This window comes from Protomyctophum parallelum, assembly GCF_964188405.1.
Source record: "Protomyctophum parallelum genome assembly, chromosome: 3".
Taxonomy (NCBI): domain Eukaryota; kingdom Metazoa; phylum Chordata; class Actinopteri; order Myctophiformes; family Myctophidae; genus Protomyctophum; species Protomyctophum parallelum.
The window spans coordinates 23891631-23909401 of record NC_139698.1 but is presented as its reverse complement, the minus strand read 5'-3'; the positions used below and the strand labels follow the sequence as shown (position 1 = coordinate 23909401).

Here is a 17771-nt window from a genome sequence, read left to right as displayed (position 1 = left end):
TGCTATGTTTCTGCATCAAACAGACAACCTGATCTTTAGAAGCGACCATGGTATTATATATATTTTTATTTTTGCTGCTGGAAATAACTAGACTACAACTACTTGGTGGTTAAATTCCAGATTAAACCAATAATGAACGTTGTGAATTGAAATAGATAAAACTGAGATGAGAATCTATTTTTGAACCGAGAATCGTTTTGAATTGAATCATGACCCCCAAGAATAAGTGCTATTGTCACACATTTGTGACAATAGACGATCTACGAGCTCACAATCTGTTACATCTGTAGAGATTGTTGAGCTTTTGAAAATAACAATGAAAAATGAACGGTTTTGGACATACAAGGTTTCCATCATTTATATATACACTCGCACAGGGACAGAGATGGTACTGTGCGATGTCACAGGGACCTTGGCATGGTTGCTCGCTGTTTGAAGTGGGGTTTAAATGAATTCTTCACATCTTTCTCTTCTAGTGCCATCCACATCCACTCAACACACGTACAGTAGCACGTGCATTAACCTCAGCCCACTCTCTCCATGTGTTCTTGTGCTGTCGGCACGCTGCTGCATGTACAAAGGGTGGCTCCTGTTTCGTTCACTGCAGCACTATACATGCTAGGTGACGTGCAACAATCTGGGGAAAAAACAGAAATATTTTGCTAGCTTACCTTGCTCTCGTTTTCATTATATCGCTAAATAATATTCCAAAGCGTTCATATTTAACGAGAGGCGGATGAGAAGTCAGAAATAAAGCGGTATACTAAATATCCATCAGATCAAAACCACGGAGAGCGCCCTGGAGTAGCAGATACGAGGCATTCTTTCTGCCGCTCTGAGGTGAACGGGACGCTAATATGAACGAAGAGTGTGGACACGTCGAACTGAGGGAACCTGTTAATAGGAATGGATATAGCGATCCCTAAAGCAGGGCCGTCGCTGACCATCGTCGCGACCACCGTCGCTGCTGACTGCCGCGGAGGAGAGCGTTTCCAGGAATCTGTCCGTCGCGGCAGTCAGCCACGGGGGTGGAGCTTCTTTTCCATCCACCAGCTGTCTAAAAACTCGGAAATTACGTAAAACACAGCTTCTTCTGTCCGCGGCTGTCGGCTCAAGTGTGCCCATGCCCAGAGTGGTTGTGTAGGAATGGGAAGGCTCCACAGTTGGATGGATACCCACTGCTCCTGGCATCATGTCCTAGTGTCCTTGGAACAAGACACTGAACCCATGGCATGGTGCCTCGCATGGCTGAATGGAAGTCACACATTGTAAAAAATAAATGCTTTGGAGAAATTAATGACGCCAAGTAAATGCATGCAGACTGTTTAACACTAGGTTGTAGTAACAGGAGTGGCGATAAAAGCAGTACGAGTATTTAGTTGTATTTAATTGTCTTCTCTCTAGGCCAACGTTATTTAATTGTATTTAATTAACCTTTATTTAATTCTTGGAGGGCACATTGGGTGGCTGAGATATCCCAAGAATATAACTGAGACTAGTGCCAACTGAAGATTATTCCATGCTGTGCGAGGGGCATTCTATTCATGAGCAGTTTTTCCCCAAGTCTGAGCTAACTCCAGGAACCTGGAAAACGGGTCCATTGCTTTGAGCGATGGTAGTACTGTAGGTCCCAGAGTTCCTATTAGGGGAGAAGTCTATACTGTGTGTGTGTGTGTGTGTGTGTGTGTGTGTGTGTGTGTGTGTGTGTGTGTGTGTGTGTGTGTGTGTGTGTGTGTGTGTGTGTGTGTGTGTGTGTGTGTGTGTGTGTGTGTGTGTGTGTGTGTGTGTGTGTGTGTGTGTGTGTGTGTAAATATGCAGGAGGCTGGAGGCAGCAAAATGTTGTGTTTTTGAAAGCAAGCACTTCTAAACTCTGACACTTAGAAAATAATCAAATGCAGGGCATTTCTTGACAGAAAGTACAGCTCATAACGTTTCTATGGTGGATTTTTCTGAAACAAAAACTTTGCCGATAGAGGATAATTCAAGCTTTTCGTACAGCCGCAATGTTGGTGAGTTTAACATTGTTTAATGCAATCAGACAGGACTTTTCTGTTTGGATGAATGGGCTGTCAAGGCCAGAAAGTAGTTTTTTGCCACTCGGTGGGCGTTCCCGCATAACTTCCAGGTATGATGTCGATGATGTCATGCACATACCCTCTATAAAATAGGGCTTAAAGGGCCACTTCACCGCTTTTGCAACCAGAGCAGATTTTAATGATGTTTAGGACACAAGAAACACTTCCCTGCGGTTTTTATGTGTTTAATATTTTTTTTAGATCAGTCATGATGCCATGTTCATGACCAAAAACCTGTCATGAAAATGTGGTCTCACTTCCTTCTTGGACTACAATGTCACACCTCCATGCAGCCTGCCCCCTCTCCACAAGCAGGGGAAGTGCACTAAAGCATTATGGGCATTGTAGGAATTCAGCAATCCAGTCCAACCCTATTCAAACACACATTATTTTTCTGTTCATATAGGGTGCAAATTGTGCTACTGTTATCTACTACAAATACTATTAACATTGAGTGACTGCAGTTTCTTTCAGCGGTGAAATGTCCCTTTTAAGTGGTTAATTCATAATGTATTTTTCAAAGTTTTAGTTTTGGGGGGGGGGCGGGGACAAAAGAAATATATTTTGGGACTCAGCTGACAAAGTTTGGAAACCCCTGTATAGACACTAGAGTGCCGATTTGCTTCTGTCCACAAAAGCCTGTCTTAACCCATTTTGGTGTTAGCATTATGCATTATGTTATGCATTATGTTATGCTTTAGCTATTGAAAAATAGCAGATCTACAAGCTCATAGCGCGCCACCGAGTGGCGCGCTATGAGCTTGTAGGTCTGCTATTTTTGAAAAATCGAAGAACGACTTAATTGTGTCTCTGTTTGTTTCTTGTCATCTCCCATCTGTGTGTGTGTCTCTCGTGGACGACCTGTGTGGACGGACTGGCCTGCGTTCCATCCCTCATTGTCTCCAGCCCACCTGTCCCACATCAGTCTCTGTTAGCCAACCGCATGCAGGCGTGTTCCATTGTCATCGCCTCAATATTCATCTCACTGTAGCTCTAGCGCCAGCATTGCCTTGCATGGGGCACGGAGTGTTATTGAGTGAGTGAGTGAGTGAGTGAGTTTTGACCCACTGTGTGTCAGTCTATTTGATTATGTCTCTCTCTCTCTCTCGCTCTCCCTTCAGTCTAATTCATACTTCATTGCACTGCGGTCTTGCTTGCCATAAGGGACAGATTCTCAAGCCACTCGTCCTCGTCGTTTATAGCTTGAAAAGCGGTTATCTTCGCCGAGTGACACCACTGCACGGCAATAAGTACAATAGGCTTTACAATCACTTTGTCCCTGTATTTCTGATCTGATATCTTTCTCTGAGAATATGATTATCTCACCTTAAAGCCCGATTCATACGTGTCGAAAATAGCCGTCCTATACAAGCTCATTTTGCAGAACATTAATTGTTTGACTTCATGCAGAATGGTGCAAGTCAGGCATTTATCTTGTAATCTCTTGTCTTTTCCTTTGTTTTCCTTCAATACCTCTCTCACTCCCTCACTCACTCACTCACTCTCTCCTCACCGCTGCTCCCATTCTCTCTGTTCCTGCTTCACATTCTCTCTCTCTCTCTCTCTCTCTCTCTCTCTCTCTCTCTCTCTCTCTCTCTCTCTCTCTCTCTCTCTCTCTCTGTCTCTGTCTCTGTCTCTGTCTCTGTCTCTGTCTCTCTCTCTCTCTCTCTCTCTCTGGGTGGTGCTAGGTGGAGTATGATGGGCTGACGGGTCGGGTGGAGTTCAACAGTAAAGGCCAGAGGACCAACTACACCCTGAGGATCCTGGAGAAGCACCGTGGAGGACACAGAGAGGTGAGGAGGATAAAGTACTCACATATTATACTTAAGTAAAAGTACCAGTAAGACGCCCTGAGGTCACTTTGGCATGGGGGGTTGTACTGACGACCATATATGGTGGCGTGACGGACTGACGGCCAGATATGGTGGCGTAACGGAGTCACTGACAGGTTTTGCAGGTTTTCATAGTAATCTGCGACCTATATGGTCGCAATCAATACTGAATTCCGGCTTTTTTCAAATGGAGTAAAAGTACAATATTTGCCTCTGAGATATAATGGAGTAGAAATGAGGCCAAAAGCATATAGGCGCAGTCGCCTCAGAGCTAGAAAGAAGGTCACGGGTTCGATTCCCGCTGGGGACGCTGGTGGCCTGTTCTCTCCTCTGTCATCAGTGCCCATGCTGATGACAGGTGGGGTTGGGCCAAAGAGCCTTTATGTGTGGAGTTTGCACGTTGAGGGGAAGGAAACTGGTTGAAATAACGCGTTCCTTCTACACGCTACTTCCTATACCGGAGAAACTCCCATCTGTCAGGTGCTCACTCTTCATGCATTGAATAGAAGCATGAGCTCAGTTCGGGGCTCTCCCCAGGTTGGCAGAGGAAGAGTAGCGCTCAGGATTACATCTTAGGCAATTGGCACCAGGTGAAAAATGGGTTACAAAAGTTATAATAAAAAAAAAACTAAAAACATAGTGATATTAAACTTATTATTTTCTAGGGTTTAACTGGTTCGAGGCAAAGGTATGAAATTATGGTGATTGATTGGAAGTGATAATATCCAGTCCTACCATGGTCTAGACTTCCGCCGCAGTCTGAAAACGCACCTCTTCAGACTCCATCTTAGCCCACAGCACTTGCCGTAGTACTTGCCCTAGCCTCGACCTCCTACAGGCGTATGCACAGGCTCAATTTATGTAACTTAAATAACACTTTATGTATAGACATAGCACTCTATAGTGTATGCACATACCGTAGTTTCCTTAGATAGATAGATATTCCACCGTTCTTAAACTTACATAGGATTCACGATGACTTTTCATGTTTTGATGTATTACCATGTTTTTTTTGTTCTTGCTTATTGTAAATCGCTCTGGATTAAGAGCGTCTGCTAAATGCCTAATTTGTCAATTGTAAATTGTCTGTCTCGTCTTTGAGCTCACCTCAGACATGCTCAGTCTCTTTGAATATCCCTCCAGGTCCAATATGCACTTTTCTGAAAGCTACAGTATTATTCCACGCTGGCTAGACAGCGTTGACAATTCGGCAAAAGCATCCACAGATTTGGTTGTCGCTTCCGACCAGACCATTGATCTTACATCTTACATTATGAGCTTTAATTCGAGCACTTATCTCAACCATAGCAGTATTTGCTTTCAGCGTCGCCATGACGCTATCTCTCTTCTCAGTGTATCCCCGTCATGCCAGCAATACATTTCTCGTCAATCCTATTACAAATGCGTTGTCCTAAAGAAATGTACAGTGGCTCAGAATGCATTGCACGTTGCTGAGCGACGCTATAGCACAGTGGTTCTCAAGTGTGGGGTCTGCAGGGGATCCTCCAGGGGTCCTTGGGGGGGGGTTCCAGGGGGTCCCCTGCAGCTAAAGTAGTTAATATAGCATTGCAATCATTTTAACCACTTTATCTAATTATTATTGTGGCGATTTAAAAATAGCAGATCTACAAGCTCCGTATTTGCATTAGGCCACACACTTATTTGGTTCCATTTGTTCCCTCTCAGGGTTATGGGGGTCCGTGGCCTAATGCAAATCAAACTGTGGGTCCTTGAGATTAAAACAACATTTGAGAAGCACTGCTATAGCGTTTCAAACGTCCTGCTCTGGCTGTTCTCCTCTGGGAATGACACTACGTCAGACGTAGGCCTTCTCCTCGCCTGTCACTGTTTTCTTTGTCGTTGTCTGCATATTCGGTCGAATTAGTTAACTCATATATGAAGTATAAAGCATGTGCAAGATAGCACGGTTTTGGTCTTGTTTAGGAAAACGTTACGATACTGAGGAGGAGTGTCCTAACTGCTCAACACTCAATGGCGCTCAATGAAATCACAAACTGAATTAATTACTCCATCTATATATAATCACAAAACTGCCACAACACTTCCATGGATACATTTAGCAAATGCGTCCACACATTTCACTACCTTATCTCAACCATAGCATGTTTAAGCCAAGAAGCATGCCGACAGCTGTTGCTATGGTGATGACCATATAAACTCTAATCCATACGTGTGCATGCGTGTGTATAACAACCCCCCCAGTGGAAAACAGAACCCTTGGGGAAGAGCACTGGTGGTGATGGGATCAAACAAGACAAGTGCATAACGCCCATACATTTTTTTAAAGACACATAATATGACCTGGAAAGATGTGATTCCTTAGAGACGGTTGAGGAATAGCGGTATACAGCAGAGATAAAGCGGTCAATATTTATTTCACTCATGCCCCATATAGCACATCTTGTTGCTGCTGTTGACCCACACCACATGATTACGCCAGACTAGACACGATAGATTGATTGATTTATAGCAGGGCTGGGACTCTAGACAAAAATGTATTAATTCGAGGCATTGTAATTAATTAATCAAAATGAATCCAATTTGTATCGCATACCGGTATTTGACCCGAGAAGCTTTTTTAGTGAATCAATGAGTGAGTTTTGACCCATCCACTGGGCCAAGCAAAGCGGTCTGATCGGCTTCTTCTCTCATTGCGTGCGGCAGTAAGATCGTATGCCTGAACGTCGTCCAGTGAGCAAGGTTCCGTGGTGCACAAAACTAAGCGCGATTAAAATGCGTTAATTATGGAGGGGAAAGGAACTGGTTGGAATAACGTGTTCCTTCCACGCGCTACTGTACGTCCAACCAGGGAAACTCCCCCCTGTCAGGTGTAAAGGAGCAACTTGGACACTCAGGCATGAAGGAAGCATGAGTTCAAGTCCGTTGCTCTCCCCATGTCCCCCATATATGGGGACTAGGTTGGTGGAGGGTGTGTAGAGCCCAGGATCACATTAGATGATTGACACAGGGGTGAGAAATGGGTTACAAAATCGTGGGATAAAAAATATATGTATAAAAAATAAAATGCGTTAATTCTTTTAATCACGTTATTTGTTTCTGTAAATGATTAACAAGTTAAAGTCCCAGCCCAGCTGATTAATAAGATACGTGTGTTGATCTCACAGGATTTCAGGCGCCAGAGAATAGCACAGCACTCTTGAATCCGAGATGGAGTGGAGTAGAAGTAAAAGTATTGGAAATTGGAAATACTCAAGTAAAAGTGCAAGTAAAAGTGCAGAGAGAGTGCAAAATTGCACTCTCTCTGCTTTGTCGTGCCGTGTCATTAGTGTGACAGGAACATGCCCATGTTTGGAAAAACCCAATGTCACTTTAACGCGTCTCCGCTCTCTGGTCGAAAAACACAAACAAACAAAGGTTTCTTATTGGCTGAGGGCCGGTGGCATCGTAGACGGCGGTGTGTGTGTGTGTATCATAATTAACTCACACACAAGACGCAGAGAGACGCTGCGGGGGTTGAATGTCACACCTCTCCGTTTCACCACGCGCATTTTCAGGGAGAATAATTATCCGGTGAAATAAGCATGTACTGTAGAGTATAATGTACGTACAGTACTGTCAACAGGCGGAGCAGCTTCGGTGAGCAGCGTGTAACCATAAACAAACTCCAGTGACACAAAAACCAAGAGGAATTATAACGGCGCATTCGTGTTGATTGTGACGGCACATTTTGATGCACTTTTAGTCACTTATTATCATCCTGCCTGGGTGGCAGTTCCCACATTTGTTGACACCAAAGCAGTTCAAATTAAACCCCACGGTATATACTGTACTTTTTTTCCCCATTTCTTTGTAACCTTTTAATTTATCTAGGGAAGGCTTACTGAGCGTACGCGCTCTCATTCGGCGGTGCCCCGGTTCACCTTCACACACTCGCTCACGTTCACACCTGGGAGCTGCTCAGTACAACCGCCGTCTTCTAATGTCGCCCGATAAGCGCCTTAACTGGAGCATGTGGGGGTTAAGCGCCTTCCTCAAGGGCACCCCCCCCCCACCCACCCACCCGCATTGTTGGCCTCCATAACTACTGAGAGAGTTACTACCAGATACCACTGGGAGACAGTAGTATACCCCCCCCCCCCCCCCCCCCCCCAGACGATTTGGGGATTTGAGCCAGTGACCCCCTGACAAAGACAAAAGTCATGAAAAAATGAACTGAGTGTTGCAACTCCCCTCTCTCTCCCCTCCCCCCCTTCCTCTCTCTCTCTCTCTCTCTCTCATTAGCAGGCAACAGTGCAGCACGTGCAGCACTATCTCTCTCTCTGTTTCTGGCACAACAGCGCCCCTACTGGTACTAATAGTCATAGTGGTGCTCATTAACACATTACATACTGTAGGCGGACACATAGGTGAATTTTTGAGTGGTTGCACCACAAAAAAAATTCCGGAATGTTTGAGTGGTTGCACCACTCAAAAATGTTGAAGATATACAGTAACGGATAAAAAGTGATCAAAAAATAAACAGAGATTTGAACGAAGGTGGCGAATTCCGTGCCGCAGAATAATTATCCACAGAGAGAGTCGGCTCCAGAGCAGATGAAAAGGCTTCAGAGCGCCCTTCACCCACCTGTCAAAAATAAACATTTAATGAAGCAGAGGCGAAAGGTGCACATCAGTGCACGGATGGCTTCACGCTCTGTCAGTTCTCAGAAAACACTCGGCTTCCGTCTTACCTTAATATGCCTTAACAGGGTCTTTAGTAGAGGCTAACTGCCTATCCGGTTGACACTAAATGCCATTTGATAACAATACGCCGAGTCTCGACTTCAAGAGCTCATGCTGGAGGGTTCCGTGCCAAATTGGCAACCATTAACATTTTAAGACGCAAGACACTCTACTACACCTTCCTGCCTGGCGAGCTTCCTTCCACGCCGTGGGAGGTGAGCGTTTAGTTTGTCGAGAAAGATAAACAACCCCTCTAAAATGTCAGAGGACGTGGAGGAGGGAAATGGAGTGGCGGGGAGGGGGGGTGGTGGTGGGGGCGGGCGGCCGTGAATCTGTCAGCGGAGCTATTACCTCATATCTGACCTATTGAAAGACGTACAGCGTTATTTCCCAACGAAGTGCCCCCGCAAAGTCGCAATTTGAAACACCTCCCGGTCCATAATCACACACTTGCGTTCCCTTAAGTGACTTTATTGTCCCCTCACTGCGCTGCAGAGAGATATAAATACCTGCAGTTCCGCACGCACTTTAACCACTTAAGCCCTTGGTAAACTGGACATGAGTTAACTCTGTACTTGGTGCGTTCCTTTTTCCCCTCAACACCAACTCTCTACTGTAAGCTCACTACAATAACAAGCCCACGACGCCAAAGGGTACATAATAATGTTAAGAACACATTTGTACCCTCTCAGAGTTAAGGATTCTACATTATGTAGATACAGTACTAGATATGGCCTATAATGCATTTAAATGGGGGTCTTTGAAATTGGAATCATTAGAATTATATGATATACGTTCTTTTCACCTGCTGTACATTACAACATCCTCAGTGTTGATTTAACCATGAGTGTGATATATACTGTATAATATGATTGATTGATTGATTACTTTATTAGGAAGAAATGTAAACAGTACAGAGTCAAACACTTGGTCTAAAAGAGCTTGGAGTGGGGAGAATGGAATCAATAGGGATGTATTGTACAGTATGCCATTGTGAGAATAAAATATGCAAAGCCAGTATTGTGCGTGCGTGCGACAAGTTAGACGAACTTGTAGAATAAGGATGCTGCATGCAGGGTTCAAGTGGTTAACATAGCATTGTTTTTTCTTTTCTTTTCCCCCTGTCAGATTGGGATCTGGTACTCCAACAACACTCTGTTCATGAATGCCACCAGCCTGGACATCAATGTGTCAGAGACCCTGGCTAACAAGACCCTCACTGTCACCACCATACTGGTAAGGTCACCACCACACTGGTAAGGTCACCACCACACTGGTACGGTCACCACCACACTGGTAAGGTCACCACCACACTGGTAAGGTCACCACCACACTGGTACGGTCACCACCACACTGGTACGGTCACCACCACACTGGTACGGTCACCACCACACTGGTACGGTCACCACCACACTGGTACGGTCACCACCACACTGGTACGGTCACCACCACACTGGTACGGTCACCACCATACTGGTACGGTCACCACCACACTGGTACGGTCACCACCACACTGGTACGGTCACCACCACACTGGTACGGTCACCACCACACTGGTACGGTCACCACCACACTGGTACGGTCACCACCACACTGGTAAGGTCACCACCATACTGGTACGGTCACCACCACACTGGTACGGTCACCACCACACTGGTACGGTCACCACCACACTGGTACGGTCACCACCACACTGGTACGGTCACCACCACACTGGTACGGTCACCACCACACTGGTACGGTCACCACCACACTGGTACGGTCACCACCACACTGGTAAGGTCACCACCATACTGGTATGGTCAGTTAGGTTATTGGTTCCCAACCTTTTTATACTGAAGTACCACCTCAGAAAATATTTTGCTCTCCAAGTACCACCATAATAACTGTTAAAAAGCAGGAGCGTATACCTGCCCTTTTTGTTCCATTCCTAAGCCAATAATGCTGCTGCTCTGACAAAACTTAAGTCTAATCACTAATCAGCACAACTGATAATATTTTAATGTGATTAATCCGTTCTCAAATCTTCTATTAACAGCTAGGTGTGCTGTCATGCTCTTTTCAGCACGGCTGGGTGGTCAGAAGAACTATACCTGTAGCCTAGTAATATAAATATGTCATTCCACTTTTGTCTTTTTTTCTCCTTTTTTGGGCGACCCCTCTGTGTACCACCAGAGGGGGGTACTTTTTTATTCATTTATAGACAGGGACAATGCTCATTAATCAACATTTCAGTTTTCACTTCCATGTAAATGTGCCAGGGTTAGCCATAAGCTAATTTACATCTGTAGTCCCTGAGCAGGCTCTTAAAATGGTAGTAAAACTAAACATACAATGACACATACAATACGATACAATGCGATACAATACAGATAAAAGAAAGACAGAGTGTACAGTATAGTGTGCCAGCATGCGTTGTACTTGAGTACCACCTGTGGTACTAGTAGTACCAGTGGTTGTTGAACCTCTGAGTTAGGTCACCACCTGTCACCACTGTCATGCTGACGAGGTTGGAGCTCTCTGCTGGCAGTGGTGGAAAGTATACGTTTACTTAACTACTGTAGTACTTAAGTACAATTTTGAGCTGTCTGCACTTTTACTTGAGTATTTCCAATTTCCAATACTTTTACTTCTACTCCACTCCATCTCGGATTCAAGTGTTGTACTAAGTAAAAAATGTGAGTATTTTTTCCCACCACTGTCTGCTGGTGACTGGCAGGGGGTCCGTATATGACCCAGCTCACACTGTGAGCTGGTCTCTCTCTCTCTCTCTCTCTCTCTCTCTCTCTCTCTCTCTCTGTCTGTCATTGGAACTGATAGGAGCCTAGGAGGCTTAGGAATCCCCACTGTGTCGCTGTGTTTGAACAGTCACCGATCAGCTCTCGAAACATGTCTCCCGCCAGCCGTCATGTCATTGGGGTCACATCTGTGTGTGTGTGTGTGTGTGTGTGTGTGTGTGTGTGTGTCTGTGTGTCTGTGTGTTTGTGCGTGCGTGCATGCGTGCGTGCGTGCGTGCGCCCCGACAGAGACTATATACACTATCTTGAGGATTCAAATAAAAGGATAGAAAGAATAGCAGATCTACAAACTCGAAATGCGTCGCTTTTGTGTGATGCATGTAACGTATAGGGTACTAATTTACAAAAAAAGAAAAGAAGTTATGAGTTTTCCGCCCGACAGAGACAATATACCGTACATACAGTGTGCGTGCGTGTAATTGCATAATGTGTTGGTGTTATGGGAACTGTATGCATGAGGGAGATGCGGTGGCACTGGCGGTATACACAGTGCAGCTGAGTACCGCGGGCAGCAGCGCTGAAGCACCATCACAGCAGAGAATGTCCTCGCGGCTGTGCTATAATAGAAGGTGAAGAGGAGCTATATCAGCAGTCAGCCCCGGGAGGCCGTGGCGTACAGTGGTTTTAGAACAGCTAAATGGGGTGTTGTTTAATACGACTGCACAGCCGAGCACATATACTGCCCTCGAAATCTGTGTAAGCCACAGCCTTCCGGGGCTTATTGCTTTCATGAAATGGTTATACCGTCATAGTCTAGGACCTGACTAAGATATGTATGCACTTCATTTAGGAGAGAATATCGCAACTGTTCTTGACTAATATGAACCCCGCGAACAACTTGGGAACAATCCGTGTCCCGAGCCAGCAACCCTCTGGGTTATCATAGTGGCCAAATCCAATATGGCCGCCAGTCCGCCACCTGAAAAAGGTTTTGTCCAGAACTTTTGAACCAGATCAGCTATGAATGCAAACTTGGTGTCTAAATCATGTTTTTTGACAATTAGAAACATTTTGGAATGCGTATCTGTATGATGACTGGGTGTGGCTGAACCTCTATTTTGCATATTTCAAAGATGGCGACTATCTGACAATTTGTTTTACTTTGTCATTTTTTGCAAACTTGATGTCTATTTTGTGCTTTCTGAGCATTAGAAACACATTGGAATGCTTATATTCATGATTAAATCCATCTAGAGCACTCTGATTTGCTTATTACAAATACTATATGGCCTATATCAAAAATGTTATGTAACATGAAGTTTCATTCGGATTTGAGTGTAGAGTTGTATGATTAGGTTAAGATCAAACTGGAGAAAATAAGCAACCTGTGTCTTCTTTTCCTTTGGGCTTTTCCCTTCAGGGGTCGCCACAGCAAATAATCTGCCTCCATCTCACACTGTCCCCTGCCTCCTCTTCTCTCACACCAACTAACTTCATGTCCTCTTTCACTACATCCCTAAATCTTCTCTTTGGTCTTCCTCTAGGCCTCCTGCCTGGCAGTTCTAACCTCAGCATCCCTCTACCAATATACACACTACCCTCCTCTTTATGGCCCTCATTTATCAACCGTGCGTACGCCAAAATATGGGCGCACGCCGAAATTACCGACATTTTCGGCATTTAACTTTTCCGGCAAAGCTTGAAATTGAACGTGACAACGTTCAAAACCCACGTCTGCTCGGGACCTGGCGTACGCTTTGTCCTCACCTGTTTTTCTGTCTTAGAACGGCGGAGCAGCTTTGTTTGACCAGCTGAGAGGCTGTCACAGGCATTTAAACATATGTTTTCACTCCTAAAATTAATTAATTAATTAATTAAAAAGGTATGTGTATGTAAAAAACGAAAGAGAGATTTCCAACTTTACAAGTAATTAAAATCGCGCAATGAAAAACAATATAACATGTTTACAATGTATTAGTTTGTGCTTAATCAAACAGTGCTTTACTGGCCTTGTTATGCGAGCACACTTGTGAGATGATTTTGGAGCGCATGTGATGCGTCATATGTGAGTATGATATTATTTAAAAAAAAGGCATAAATGGACTGCACGCCTTTATTTCCAAGTGACAATGACAAGCATACAGCTTGCCTATTTGTAGTAAGTACTAGCAGGCTATAGGCGTAAGGGGCTTAATCATTCACCATTTAAATAAGTGCTTAGACAGGTTTTGACAGTTTTGACAGTTCAGATAAAAGCGAGATAACTTTCGGGGGTCGGGGGAGGACGGGACCGCGGCGTGTGTCGCCAACACATACCAGCACACATGCAAGCAAGCCTTCATCCATATGTTTATGATTCGTTCATCAATGATCAAATCACTACATAAACGTTGATTATGACTGCCTTGACGACATGATAGCCTATCTTTCATGCAGGCATCACTGACACTCACCCACAGGACTTTAATATCACAGCAGTGCGCAGTCTCACGCCTTCGCCGTGCACTGCGCACGAATGGGTAAAATTAATATAGGCCAGCCCAAACGTATTCCATTCATGGCGATGCGATGTTGATGTGTCATGTAGGTGCGTGCGTGCGTGGACATGACAGCAAGGCAAGCGAGGTGAGAGGGAAACAGACAGGGTAGGCCTACAACTTTATTTAATTCATGCAGGTGTTCGTTGTTTATTTATTTAACAACACACCAGTTAGTTGTGTGCGTCTGTGTGTGTGTGTGTGACTGTGTGTGTGTGTGTGTGTGTGTGTGTGTATGAGAGAGGGGGGTGACTTGAGGCGGGCAGAAAGGCACGGTAACCATGGTTTCCAGATCGTATAGCAGTGGTTCAGGTCGCAAAAACGAGGGCGAGGCTTGAGTTCTTAGGCCAGATCAAATTCAGCCGTGACATTTATTAACGTGAGAACTAAATTAAGGAAGGATCAGCTGTTTGCGATCACTTTATAAATGCCGTGGCAACGTGGGTGTACTACGAAACCTGCACTCGAATCTGTGGCAGATTTGACACTCGATTGATAAATGAGGGCCTATGTGTCCAAACCATCTCAGTCTGGCCTCTCTGGCTTTATCTCCAAAACATCTGACATGTGCTGTCCCTCTGATGTACTCGTTCCTGATCCGATCCATCCTTGTTACTCCCAGAGAGAACCTCAACATTTTAGTCTCTGTTACCTCCAGCTCTGCTTCCTGTCTTTTCCTCAGTGCGACTGTCTCTAAAACATACATGTGTACAGATGTACTTTTATTGACACAATAGAATAATAGCCGCATTACATTACATAATAAGACAAATACACTTGCCTACATATTCTGGCCAATCTTTGGACATGGAAATCGGAGTTGATCTTTTCAGGCTCCAAGGTGAGAGTGACCAGGGTTTATGTGAGATTCCTGCACTCCTTTTCCCATAGTCAGGGAAGGCTGATGTTGGTCAAACAAATGGTCGCAAGTCCATTCCTCCTACCCAATTGTACTTGATTCAGCTTGTCTAAAGGCCACTACATCCCAACGTTTCAGTACATTGGGCTGGTCACTGACTCCATGGCTAAGACTTGGGAACCTTACTGGACTAATTTTGTAGATGCCAGTAAAGCTTGCACCATCCTCCTCCACTGAGGCTGCAACAGTCATGAAAGGCCTAGTGGACACAAAGAAAATTCTGCAAAGCTGGAATCATTTGCACCTCGATATATAGAAGTTGTATGACCAGGACAAAAAAAATATTTTCCATGAGGAATCAAAAGGACGGAGCGTGTGTGTGTGTGTGTGTGTGTGTGTGTGTGTGTGTGTGTGTGTGTGTGTGTGTGTGTGTGTGTGTGTGTGTGTGTGTGTGTGTGTGTGTGTGTAAACATAGGTCTACTGTTAAAATTTGACTAATGCTCAGCATAATTTATCATGATATTATTATGCTATTCTATTGTTTCTATAAAATTACATTATGTATACAGGTTGTTTCTTTTCTCCATATGGATGAAACGTTAAAAAAATTATATAGGCCATACAGTATTTGTAATAAGCAAATAAGAGTGCTCTAGATGGATTTAATCATGAATATGAGCATTCCAATGTGTTTCTAATGCTCAAAAAGCACAAAATAGACGTTTGCAAGAAATTACAAAGTTTATAAGTAAAACAAATTGTCAGATAGTCGCCATCTTTGAAATATGCAAAATAGACGTTCAGCCGCACCCAGTCATGAAGATGATCATTCCAAAATGTTTATAATTGTCAAAAAACATGATTTAGACACCAAGTTTGCATTCATAGCTGATGTGGTTCAAAAGTTCTGGACAAAACCTTTTTCAGGTGGCGGACTGGCGGCCATATTGGATTTGGCCACTATGATGACCCGGAGGGTTGCTGGCTTGGGCACGGATTCAACAAACATTAGTATTCTGAACATTTTGAGCGCCTCAGAAAATCTGTAGCTCCAACGGTTTAGAAAATAGAGCCATGTTTGAAGTAGTGGTCATTTTTTAAAGGGCGTGGTCATTTTCGGGTATTTCGCCCCGGATAGAGAATTGTTCACAGTTCCCAAGTTGTTCGCGGGGTTCATATTAGTCCAGAACAGTTGCGATATTCTCTCCTAAATGAAGTGCATACATATCTTAGTCAGGTCCTCTACTATCATGAAAATCATAGACTTTGCATACAGTTTTTTTAATACAAATAAATTCCCTTCGAGAATCACTTCTACCTGAAAGTATATATAGTCCCCCGGCTGCCATGCGCAAGCATGCAATGTTTCAGTGCTTTCTACAGTATGTACAGACTGTTAAACATTTGGAAATTGGTTCCACCCAGAGCCAGCCACCAGAGTGTAGAGCTCAATATTGTAGTCAGTGACCTTTGTTCTGCCTTGTCTGTCCAAGAGCAAATATGGTCCGGGGGGGGCGGCCGTCCAGCCTTTGCGTGGTTTGCCTCACAAACCTAGCCTCATACTAATATCACGGCATGGATATTGTCCCTCTCCGTGTTAGATTTCTTTCTGCAATGTCCCGCCCCATATTTGCATACTGGGCCCTGGTTGGTCATAGCCTGGTTCCAGACGAACCTGGTTGGCTCGTCACCACTTCGACCGTAAAGTCCTTCCACAATTGAGAGGGGCCAGACAAGGGCACTTTCACACCGGACATGTTTGGTTCGTTTAAAACGAACCATGGTCCGCTTACCCCTTTGGTTCGGTTGGTGTGAATGTGCATGTGCATCCGAACTCTGGTGCGGATCAAAGAAACGGACCATTGTCCGCCAAAAAAGGCCGGACTCGGTTCGCTTCCAAACGAACCACGGTCTGGTTCGTTACTGGTGTGAATGCATTCAGACTTTATAGAGGACCGCAAATACAGTACGATAGCCAAAATAGCCGTCGGGCGTCGGCAGTTGTGAGACTGCATTAATAATTAGTTCTAAAAGCATGTCTTTTTTACGGGGATCACTATTGATATGACAGCTAGCTGTCTGATTTTAATAGTAGACGCATATAGGCGCAGCGCAAATTGAATGGCAGCGTACAAGGTTCACATCAGCGCCGTATCCGGCACTTCACAGATGGGGGGGACGAATCCGAACCGGCCCACATGCACGGGCGCGAAGCGCCCGTGCATGTGGGGCGAAAAAAATCGGGTATTTGCGGTTATAAAGTCGTTATTTTCGGGTAAAAACGGGTCTGCACAGCAGAAATAGCCTAGTGCAAATCTTACCTTTTTGATGAGCCTGCCCGAGACATACACGGCTTTAACCAGCACTGGGCATAACATATAAACAACTTCCTGAATCCTATCCAAGTTCCCCCATAGAAATACATTGAAATCTCCACTATAGCAGAATCACACGCACTCGCACAACACTGACAGCGAGTCAGCGGCGGCCGCATGGTCCAAGTGCCTGCCCAATTTGAGGCTTTTTTATTCCCCGTGGCCGGCGGCCCAAAACGGTTCGCGGCCCCCCGTGGGCCGCTCCGCGGCCCACCGGGGACGTGTCCCCGGGGACCCCCGTGGTTCCTACGGCCCTGGTTCACATGCGTAAAAAATAACAGATGTACAAGTTTTCGACACGGAATGGTATGCACGGTATGGTACACGATGTACGCTTGTAGATCTGTTTATTTTAAGCATGCGCCGCCGCCACCACGCAAAGTTATGACGAAGCCTGCGATGCGACCTCTTCAATTTTTTTCACATATTTGGTACGCTTTACAAAGTCCAGTGTGAACACCAAACGGACCAAAATGCAAATATTTGGTCCATGGAACTTTGGGTGTGAAAACGGCCTTAATCTGCCTGCATCTGCATCTCGATTTGGTAGACCAGCAATGCAATGCAGCAATCTGACATAATCGATAATCGAAGCCTAAATATAATTATATAATGTATAATTAAAATATAATTATAATACTGTATATAATA

General features: G+C 44.7%; 1 protein-coding gene across 2 annotated transcripts in view; it reads left to right on the top strand.

Moving 5' to 3' along the window:
- Nucleotides 1-17771, top strand: part of grik5 (glutamate receptor, ionotropic, kainate 5) — a gene marked incomplete at its 3' end in the record, with an annotated part of 95423 nt that overhangs the window by 42125 nt on the left and 35527 nt on the right. For both annotated transcript variants that reach the window (XM_083760318.1, XM_083760317.1), the window contains exons 9-10: nucleotides 3764-3868; nucleotides 9740-9847. In XM_083760318.1, coding sequence (XP_083616444.1) covers nucleotides 3764-3868; nucleotides 9740-9847 — 213 coding nt within the window. The remainder of the gene's footprint in view (nucleotides 1-3763; nucleotides 3869-9739; nucleotides 9848-17771) is intronic.